The 10,893-nt window shown below is 46.4% G+C and overlaps 2 protein-coding genes across 2 annotated transcripts in view; both read right to left on the reverse strand.

Moving 5' to 3' along the window:
* Positions 1-640: 640 nt before the first annotated feature.
* LOC119441203 (sulfotransferase ssu-1) lies at positions 641-6,272 on the reverse strand. Its single transcript, XM_037705857.2, has 3 exons — positions 6,201-6,272; positions 2,980-3,170; positions 641-1,863 (listed from the first exon to the last, which is right to left on the reverse strand). The coding sequence occupies exons 2-3, from the start codon at positions 3,162-3,164 to the stop codon at positions 1,101-1,103; spliced, it is 948 nt and encodes a 315-aa protein (XP_037561785.2). The 5' UTR covers positions 3,165-3,170; positions 6,201-6,272; the 3' UTR covers positions 641-1,100.
* Positions 6,273-10,503: 4,231 nt separating this feature from the next.
* Positions 10,504-10,893, reverse strand: part of LOC119441204 (sulfotransferase ssu-1-like) — a 12,648-nt gene continuing 12,258 nt past the window's right edge. The window contains exon 3 of the mRNA XM_037705858.2: positions 10,504-10,545. Within this exon, the coding sequence (XP_037561786.2) occupies positions 10,504-10,545 (42 nt within the window). The remainder of the gene's footprint in view (positions 10,546-10,893) is intronic.

The following is a 10,893-nucleotide window of genomic DNA, read 5'->3' on the forward strand; positions in this document are numbered from 1 at the left end:
CTATAATTCGATCATTCATGCAAGTCGCACTTGTTAATGATTTACCTAATTTAGTTGTTTCTGACTCGCGCACGCAAGGACGGAAAGCAAGAAGGAAGCGGCGTTTTCCAGTCGGGCACATCGCTCTGGGGGGAGGGTAGGGAGATGGAGGGGCCGCGCTTTACTGCAGCGGCGCACTTCCGTCGGGCCGGAAGGCTCCAAGGGGAGGGTGGGCAGGTGGAGGGGCCGCGCTTTACTGCGGCCGCGCGCTCCCGCTGCTCCGGAAGGCTCCGGGCGGAAGTGGAGGGGAGCGGGGGCGGGGGGAGCACCGGCACGAAGCTCAATTCGCTCGCTGCTGCTGCGGCGCTGACTCACTCCAGCGTTTTGACAGCGAGCTTGTGCGCGCGTGACATCATGCTTGTTAATTTAGTTAGTGTGCTACATTTACAAGTTTACACGGCCGATAAAACTACCATACTTACTTTGTGTAGCTCTCCGCTAATTTTCTATCGCAATCGAAGCTTCGCCTTTCGGGTGAAACTGCGACCTTTTTTTTTAATTTCGCGCCCTCTAAAGAAAGGCTGGAAAAAATTTAACAGGGCGGTTATCTTAGCATAGATGAAATAATCCGATGTTTCTGAACAAGCCGCCATTAAGCTTTAACACGAAAGAAATTGGCTGATATCCGGGGTTGTTTAGGAATTGAAGAACATTAGGAGACGCGTACGTGTTTGCGCACGTTGAACATAAAGCTTTTAAATGTCAATCTTCGGTATAGACATGCGCTGATAATTTTCTTTAAGTCAGTTCTCATGACTGTATACATGCCAGCTGTTTCTAGAATAAACCTTTTGGTACGAGTTCAGTGCTTGTGTTGTCTGCTCGTTTTCGTCATCCCCGTGTTTTTCGCGCTGTTTTGTTCTTAAGCATGGATCCGTACCAACAAGCCCAGCTTTCAATCTTGGTGCCTTATTCAAGTGGTGTGCATTCAAAGTGCCCACTTGAATTTCCTTTCAGTGTTCAATGAGAAGGTTTACTCGCAACATACGACACAGAGATGACAGTGAAATCAGGGTGCTAAATTCCAAGTCCATGCGCGCCAATATTTCTTGACTCGGCATTCACACAATCCCACCGAGGTTCATATCGGCCCAGATCTCTCGAATTGATGCGGTGGCGTTCCTCTTCGCAATCCACTCGCGTATCAGGTCTAGATGACGCTGCGTGAAGTGCGACTTCCAGTCTCCTACGACACCTTTTCTTACGATGCCCGTACCCTTGAGCTTGCCGGGAGTCGCCAACGTGAAGCGGTGAGCGGCGTCCACGAAAGGCTGATCTTTCTCCGTCAACCTCGCCATGGTTGACTGGTCAATATAACATACTTTGGACATGTACTGCACGCTGCTCTTCTCAACAATGTTGCGGTACACGTCTTGGTCTTCTTCTAACATGCGTCTGTACTGCTCACCCATGAAGCCTGCTAGGGACAAAACTGTGTTTCTAAAATCGCTTTTTAGCTGCTCGTATGTGAGAAAGAACACATTTTCTTCGTGTCGATGCGGGTACCACGAGAGCAGGTGATCGCAGTAGTCTCCCCGCTCTACTTCGCCGGCAACGAAAGCATGGACGAACTCGTCGAATGTGCCATCGGCGAAGTCGTATATTGGGCCGTTCCGCACGTAGTAGTAGAATGAGACGCAGACATCGAGCGGGTTGCGGGTCAGGTAGATGAACTTGGCCTTGGGGTTCTTGAGCTGCTGTTGGTACTGGAAGTGCGTTTTCAGAAAACGTGGTGGCTGCATCTCGTCGAGGTAGCGCATACCCGTCAGCTCAGGGTATGGACACCAACGGTGAAATTCGGCGTAGTTGTCGGCACTTTGCCCCCTGGATACCAAAGCAGATAAAATAGGGAGGGGGGGGGGGGGGGGGGGTGAGAGCATGCGAGATTGGCAAGCGCTCGTGCACGTAAATACACGACGGAATGAATATTTTTGTTCTAAGTTTCAGCCGTACGTGTCATCCAAATTTTCAAAGGTACCACGATATCGTACATAAACGACAGGATTGGAATAAATAAGGCATATGAATTGTTTACATTCAGTTTTGATGTGCACGCAAAACAAGGATACTTAGGAGTTGTTATGACAGCTACTACTGTCGGCCTATTTGACAGATCGTACGCAAAATACTGTAGAGCGCTTCTGCAGAGACATCGTCTGACTAAACCAAGAACACGGACAACAGGCTGAAATTGTAACTGACGCATCGGCCTGGGAAGTGGTGACACCAACCTTGCCGTCATCCGGTACTCGAACCATCCTCGCTTTCGGGGCGCGTGTCCAAGCTTCGACCTACTAGCATGAGTTGTTTAAACATTCATTAAAGCGAAGCCTCCTTTGCCTACCCTTCCGAGTTTAGCGTGACTGCTGACTCCTGGTTGGATAAGTATTTCGGTTGGAATATTTGTAGGTATATGTATCATCATGATCATCAGCCTATTTTTATGTCCCCTGCAGGACGAAGGCATCTCCCTGCGACATCCGATTATTACAAGGACAATTGGAGATATATGTACGAAGGTTATAAGTGCACCGAATGCAACTAGCTGCGAACGGGTTGTGTAGCCCCTGTATGCTGACCACAAAGAAGTTAGTAACGTTTGTTCTGCGTAACAACAAAAAAAAGCTATCTACATAGAACCTGAGCAAATAATGTAGGCTAGTTCACAAGTATATTTCAATCATACGGACTTGTTAATGAAATAGTAGATTTTATTAAGGAATTCTCTGATTCAATTTTTTTAGCCATTCGGCATGTGAAAATGGGTGTGTGGTCGTTCTTTGCTAGTCCTGCTGATTGGCTACATGGCTCTGTCTCTTGTGTATTAGGCCGCAATAGGCTTAACGTTAGCTAAAAGGTTTTAAACTTTTCAAACCATGCTGTATTGGCATATGCTCCATCGGCGAAGTTCCTTATTGAGGTATAAACATTTATGGGTACCTGTGAAGAATTAGTTCGATGATTTGTTCCAGCCAGTTGTTGCCGCATTTCAGGTAGGACACCAGTACAAGGTCATCGTCTTGTGGCATGTATGCGCGGATGGCGCGCACATTCTCAGGCAAGTACGTCTTCGCATATTTCAGGCCATCAATCACTTGGTAGGCAGGAAAGCGTTTGGGTGTCATGCCTTTCTGAAAACGTGTAACATGCAAGACGTGAATGTGCCTTTCATTATCTTGTTGAGCCTACAATCATGAAGATTTTCTCTTTGAATCACGGTACATCCATTCGCAGTGTTTATTTCGTCGCCTACTGACAGTGGCTAACACGAAAAAAAAAAAAAAGACTCATTCTACACTAAAAAAATGCAGAAAAAATTTATTAGTGCTCATTAAATTTACATGAAATTAATAAAGGTAAAGTCATTCAACTATTTTTTCATGTTGAGTGCACACATGAACTGCGCACTTCGTCGATAGCAGTCTTGCTCCATCAAGAAGCAAAAAAAAAAAAAAAGACTGGAGAATATACAAGTTAATTTTTTCCACAGTCGTGTGATGATGACCGCAGAAACAATGTGCTGCACGTATGAAAAGCATAAAAATACCTTGAATATGCCATTACAGTCGATCAAATACTGATATCTGCAGCGATGAAATTCTTGCTCAACAGTTGTACCAACATGCACTGTCTTCTTCTTCCTGGAGTTTTACGTGCCAAAACCAGTTCTGCTTATGAGGCTCGCCGTAGTGGAGGGCTCCGGATTCATTTTTGACCGCCTGGGGTTCTTTAACGTGCACTACAACGCAAGCACATGGGCGCTTTTGCATTTCGCGTCCACTGAAATGCGGTCGCCGCGGCCGGGATTCGATCCCGCGATCTCGTGCTCAGCAGCGCAACGCCTTAGCTGACTGAGCCACCGCGGCGGGTCCAACATGCACCATGAGGCCAGATGGTGAACATAACCGAGCCGAAGTAAGTTGATACGAGATAAAGACATTTCTGATTGGCTTGATGGCGTTTATATAAATGGCTCTGTAATCATTGCGGTATAGTCCCTGGCTCTTAGTCTTATGTCGTCAGTGCCTGGGGGGGGGGGGAACAAAGCTCAGTTATGTTAACCATAATGACCAAATGGCAGCAAGAAGTCGTGCTTCCACAGTCTATTGTCGGTGTTCGAAGTATCTACTGTATTTGTAATGTGCAAGAAGTGCGTAACATGAACACATGCATTGGTGTCATGAAAATTTGCTTCTAACGTTCATCATAAATGAGTTCCACGGATTGCTTGTCAAGGCTATAGCATATTCTGTGATAGTCAACATACTTTATCTCACTATTGAATCCTGTTTGAGAGAAAACATGCATTTACATCGCATTAAGCATTTGTATGAGTCTCACAGCATTGCCGGTAACGCGGAAAGCTGCGCGATAAAAGTAGTATATGTTTCGTTGTGGTTGATTATGGATTTCTGCGAGCACCTCTTGACCCACAACTGCTCGGAACCAACACAACCTGCGGCCAAACCTCAATGTCTTCATGAATTGACTGACTGATTGATTGATTGATTGATTGATTGACCGACCGACCGATTGAGCAATTCGCTGTTTCAATTAATCATGCATGAGATGATGGAGTCGTACACTGCTCATGCTGACACCTACAGGTGTTTCTATGTATTTGATCCAGGCGGGAAACTCCCGTCTACGTCTAAAGATTACGCAAGGCCAGGCATTTTTGCTGTACAGAATCCGTTCTGACGTTTCTTTCACTCAGCGCTAAGCACAAGTTAAGCACATCTCCTCGTCCGAGCGAATAACCCTGACTGCGAGCACTGTCATATACTCCTAAAATGGTGGAACGTATCTTATGCGATTGTCCAGCATATATGCTAGGCTGATGGACTCGGACGGTTTCCCAGCGAAACTTCGCAGGCAACCACGGTCAGAGGGCGCTGTTCTCGGCCCATGATAGTACTCTACAACTCCAAAGTAGAGAAGAACCATACTAAAATTTCGGTGTACCAGGGCAGTGGACGCGTAGTCTAAGTATACGCGCTGTGTAATGCACATACACATTCCCTCTGACGAAATATAGCGCAAAAAAGCGAGACACAATACGAGCGCAACTTTTTCGTCAGTATGGAATACCAATTCGCCCAGCATTGAACACATGTCGCTCCTTCCCTTCTGCTCATCATCTTTCCTTCTGATACTATCACTCACCTCCTTTTCTACCCAGGCCAGAGTAGCAGGCTAGAGATCACCTCCTCAGGTCGGCCTCTCCTGTTCTTTCTATCAATAAAATATGTTTATCTCTATCAATCTTTATCTTTATCTTTATAAATATCAATCTGTATCAATATCTTTATCTTTATCAATGAGGACAAGTGGCTCTCCGCTATCAAGAGCCCCGATTCCGGGGCGCAACTATGGGCTGTCCAGAGGGCCCACGATGCGGCGGTCGGGCATGGCCTGACTGTCCCAACGTCGGAACGGCCCACTGCGCGCTGAGTCGCGTACCTGAGGACTTTCATTTACATCCATCCATCCATCTCTATTTTGACCACCTGTAGGGGTTCAGTGATGTGCGCTCAATGCTCATAATTCAATATCTCCCTCGACGTGGCAGACGACCAATCCTGCGACCTCTCGGCTCAACATCGTAACAACACAGCGACTGCGTCACAGCGGTGGGCGGGAAACAAGCTTTGAATGCAACTAGAATCCCTGACAGGGCGAACTAAATACGTACTAGTTACATCATCGAAAGCAGAACGTTACGTCAACAAACTTCTATAGAAAGAATGTACCACAAATAAGGTCTTTATAAGCCCCTCTTCGCGCCTGTAGTTTACCAACCATTTGTTGCGAACAACTCTGATGTCCCGAATTCAGTAGCATATGGAAGTGGCCAACACAGTTGCGTAACTTAATCTGCATGTAAGTTAGCAGGATATACTTAAATTATAGTGACAGCGAGAAACAACTGAAGCCCACAGCGCGGAGTTTTATATTCGTAAAGGCTGATTCACAGTACGCCGACACGACAAGGATTTTGGTCTGCTGACTGTGACGACAGCAGTTTACAGGACGGAAAACGCTGTGGCCAACGGTTTAAAGGAAAGAAAATGCTGTCGCCAACAGCCAGCAGACCAAAATCGGTGCCGTGTCGGCCTAGTGTGAATCAACCTTAATAGGTAATACAATTAAATACATACCTGCTTATAGAGAATTTCCTGGAGTAAGTTGTTGCCTCTAGTGGTGCCCTGTCTGTGATGACGCCTTCTTTGTGTCTGGAAGGGCAATGCTGTCGCGCTTATCGGACTAGACATCTCGCTAAGCCATCTCTCACAGCGTTTCTCCCTCAGTGATAAGGACTTCTGCCGTAGAGCGCTTGTACAGCCTCCGTATCTTTCTTGCTGGAGTTAATATTTAGGAGATAAAGATTCTGCGCAGTATATTCTAGGCAGTCATTGAAAGCGCCATTTATCAGTGGCTAGTGTTCTAGTGAAAGCAAATACAGGTAGAAGATTCCTTTGGGAGAATATTATTATGAGCTTTGCATAGATAAAAACGTCCGCAGAGAAGAGGAAGACATGGAGCTAGTTGGCAAATGCCTCCAGGATGGAAAGGTACGGGCAGTAAGGAAACAAGCAGGCAATGATAATTGAAGTACCTTGTTTTATGGAGGCAAAAGTAGGCATTCTTACGGTGGGCCCAGTTTCCAGAATCATGCTTGCCCACATTCTAAGCGTTATTTCATTCAATAAATAAGTGAAACAAACAGCTGTCTCTCTAATAATTATAGGCGACAATGCATCTTGATCTAGATTTACGAAATAAGCTAATTAAATATTTTCCGACTAACTATAATGTTAGTCGTTAAAACTATTCTGTGAACTAGTACAGTAAAGCTACAAGTTTGTTTTTTTCGTTTTTTTTTTTTTTTTTTTGCTGGCTGTGCAATGTGGTTGTGTATCATTCTTGAGTGTTCTCTAGAATGTCCCAAAAGAACAGAGCGTCTTGACAATCCGCCAAACAGTGATCGATTCTGTCAGGCAAAGAACACAGATGGCAATTCATCGACCATGGAAGAAAACGGCCCCCTGCTTGTAACCACACGTTAACACGTCTTGTTGAATCTGTATAATTCAAAGGAAAATGTTTTTCACACAGATTGAAGACAGAACGCTGAAGAAAGGCATGGACATCATATCATATTCCGTTCGTTATCTTTCTTTTAGAAAGCTCAGTGACCAACCTTACAGTATGACTATGCTGATCGATTTGCATTAAAGTATTTGTGAATGCTTTAAATGGAATCTAAGTCGCAACAACTTTTCATGTGTCGCCAACAAATCTGCTGCGTCAGCGTTGTACTTCCTGCTGGAAGCTGTTTCCGTCTTCCATGCTTTCTTTCTACGTGTTCCGATACTGTTGACAATGAAGTGTACGACCAGGCTGACAACGTGTTTGAGTGTCCATAATTCTGTGTTGTGATTTAAGTTTCGTGGAAATGCTTTTAATTTTGTGGAAAAAAAATAAACACTTGTCAAAATGAAAGCGCAAAATGTAATCGCAGCCCTCAATGTGTAGAGATACTATCAGCTCGCTTTCTGTCTGTCTGCTAACGCACGCAAAAGTCTACCCGCCGGGGTGGCTCAGTCAGCTAAGGCGTTGCGCTGCTGAGCACGAGATCGCGGGATCGAATCCCGGCCGCGGCGGCCGCATTTCGATGGAGGCGAAATGCAAAAACGCCCGTGTGCTTGCGTTGTAGTGCACGTTAAAGAACCCCAGGTGGTCAAAAGTACTCCGGAGCCCTCCACTACGGCGTGCCTCATAATCAGAACTGGTTTTGGTACGTAATACCCCAGAAAGAAGAAAGAAGAACGCAAAAGTCTGGGACATTTTACTTGCTTGGGCAACACAAAGGCTTACAGGAACAGCATAATCACTTTCAATGTATACCGCCTTTCCCAAAGTATAACACTGAAACTACGAGTATAACAGCGGCGCACGACGAACAACGCTCTACGGATCGCCAAAATGATGCCGCGATATAGGACACGAAGCGTGCACTTCGCTGTGCGCCACAATCACAAATATCTGTATTCGGGCCTAGAGGCGCAATGATGTGCTTCTTGTGGTTTATCTTTTTTTGTTTTATCACGCTTCACAATTGTCCACTGCTATCGTGTAAGTGGCTGAGGACGACGCGAAGGTGAACAACGCTGTACAGATCGCCAAAATGATGCCGCGATAATGGACACGTAGCGTGCACTTCGTTGTGCGCCGCAAGCACAAATATCTGCACTCGGGCTTACAGGCACAATGATCCGCTTCTTGTAGTTTATCTCTTTTGTTTTATCATGTTTCACAATCATCCAGTGCTATCGTGTACAAACGGCTGAAGACGACGCGAAGGTGAACAACGGTCTGCGGATCGACAAAATGATGCCGCGATAAAGGACACGTAGCGTGCACTTCGCTGTGCTTCGCAAGCACGAGCATCTGCACTCGGGCTTAGAGGCGCAATGATGCGCTTCTTGTGGTTTATCTCTTTTGTTTTATCATGTTTCACAATCATCCAGTGCTATCATGTACAAACGACTGAGGACGACGCGAAAGTCTACTCCGCCGCTTCGCCTGTGCGAGTTAGGAAGAACATGGCGGACGACGCTAGCGGAAAGGGTGCAATTATTACGAGGGTGATGAGTCGTGGTGGTGAAAAAAGATGTCATTAGAAAAGAAAGCAACCATATCCAGAGACTTTAGTTTCCATAGCCTCTGGCATAGGTAGTCCAACATTTGTATACTGTATAGTTCTAATCAGATATAAGAAATAAAATGGGTGTATTAAGTTTGAGGTACGGCATATCAGTAACAGCGGCAGCACGTGCGTAAGTCAGCCTTCAATTAACATGTAGAAAATGTATTTACAAGCCTAAGCACTAGTGGTATGCGAATATTTGAAATTTCTACTACGAATCGAATTGTCTCTGATATTCAATTCGTATTCGACTCGAGAATTTACTATACATGGCACCAAAAATGGCCGCCGGCGCAAAGGGTAAATACGCGTCAAGAAATGACGTCAAATTTCTCACACAACCCGGCATTGTGTCTTCCCTATATGCAAACGCTCGCACAACACTTTTGATGGTGTGCAGGTCACCATCGTCATCGTCTTCTATCACGCGATAAGGATCATTCAATACGAAATGGCTCCGCTGCGCTCCGCGTATCCATTTCTTCGCGAGTCACCCATCGTGGTTAGGAACCACATAAGTGACAGGAAACAAAAACACTGTGGACGCCAAATCATGAGTGCAAAAATGAGGTGTTGAATTTCATGCGTTCTTCATACAAAATAGAAGAGGACGAGCTTCGGGCCAGGGAGTGCGTGAGCGCGTTCCAACAGACTGGCAGCCATCTTTGAGGTTCTGGGCTCAGGCGGACGCTAATAAACGCCTGTCTGAGTCTTGAGTCTTTGTCGGCTGTTCCGTGTGTCACATATTCTAAAATTGGTGCTGAAACCGGGGAGGGGAGAGCCGTGAGCCACAGTCAAGGGACTTCGCTGGTGGCTACCGACTGAAACAACCGCCGCGAACCACGGAGGTAGACGCATCTGCTGACCGCCATGGATAAGCTCAAGTTGAATCGGACCACCCGACGGGCCCAGATCACCAAGATCATTCAAGAAGCAAGTGCGCTGCTAGAAAACAAGGTCGCGACATCGCGACAGATTGACAGTATTTACGAGCGGCTCAGGAACAATAACGATGAACTGAAGAAGGTTAATGATGGGCTAGAAAGCCACATAATTTACGAGGCATTCGAGGCGGATTACGCTACCGTAATTGAATATGATGACCACGCGACCCGCATCTTAGCCAAGCTCCAGAGCAAACACCACCAGCAGTCCGAAACCAATTCATTGTCATCGCCTGTCGATGTTTGCGACACGCTGGCGGCCATAGGACATTCTGAAAGGCCAGGAATCAAGTTGTCGAAGCTGGTAATTAATAGTTTCGCCGGTGATCTGTGCAAGCGGAACGACTTCTGGGAGCAATTCGACCAGATCATCAACCAGAACGGAAACCTTACAGCTAGCGACAAATTTAACTGCCTGAGGTTATTTTTGAAAGGAGACGTGGCGACAGCGCTATAGCGAGGCTGCCTACCACCGAAGCGTGTTACGCGGACGCGTTGGACATACTGAAAAGATGTTTCGGCGCCAAGAAGCGACTGGAGCAGGAGTATTTCTCAAGCCACAGGCTCAATCCTGTGCGTTCTTCTAATGAAGTAACAAAACTTCGCAAGTTGTATGACCAGGTGCTCAATAACACGCGGGGACATGAGGCGCTTGGCGTGAGCAAGTCGTCTTTCTCGTCTTTCTCGTCGATACTATACGACGTTCTGCTCAGGGCATTGCCACATGACGTAATCGTGGCGTATCACAGATCTTGCGCTACACAAGCTGCAAGTTCCGCCAATGACAACGTTCAGTATACCACCGAGCTAGAGCGTCTGCTTCAGTTCGTCTCTATTGAACTGGAAAGCCTAGAAAAGAGTGAATTTGGGGAGCAAAAAGGATACGATGAGGCGGCTCATCCTAGAGACAATAAGAGCCGTCGTTTTGACAGTACGATCCCAACGTTATCAGTGCTTCATAACCAAGCTTCAAAAACCCCTCTGGATACGGGCTGCACTTTCTACAAGTCAACGCAACATTTGACGGAGTCCAGCCGTACAGGCCTACCGCTGTCAGAGAAGAAGAAACTTCTCTCCGCCGACATGCGGTCCTTTCGATGCACCAGTAAAGGCCACCGTGCAAGGGATTGTGGATGGAGAATTGCGTGCTCCGGCTGCAGAGGTCGTCATGCATCCAGTATTTGCGACCCAATAAGA

Source organism: Dermacentor silvarum, chromosome 2 (genome assembly GCF_013339745.2).
Source record: "Dermacentor silvarum isolate Dsil-2018 chromosome 2, BIME_Dsil_1.4, whole genome shotgun sequence".
NCBI classification, from domain to species: domain Eukaryota; kingdom Metazoa; phylum Arthropoda; class Arachnida; order Ixodida; family Ixodidae; genus Dermacentor; species Dermacentor silvarum.

Bases quoted from the DNA above. Each gene is read 5' to 3' on its own strand.
- LOC119441203 (XM_037705857.2), bottom strand. From the start codon at position 3,164: ATGACACCCAAACGCTTTCCTGCCTACCAAGTGATTGATGGCCTGAAA. The intron at 1,864-2,979 runs GTACCCATAAAT...TTTGGTATCCAG, and splicing joins ATCGAACTAATTCTTCACAG to GGGGCAAAGTGCCGACAACT.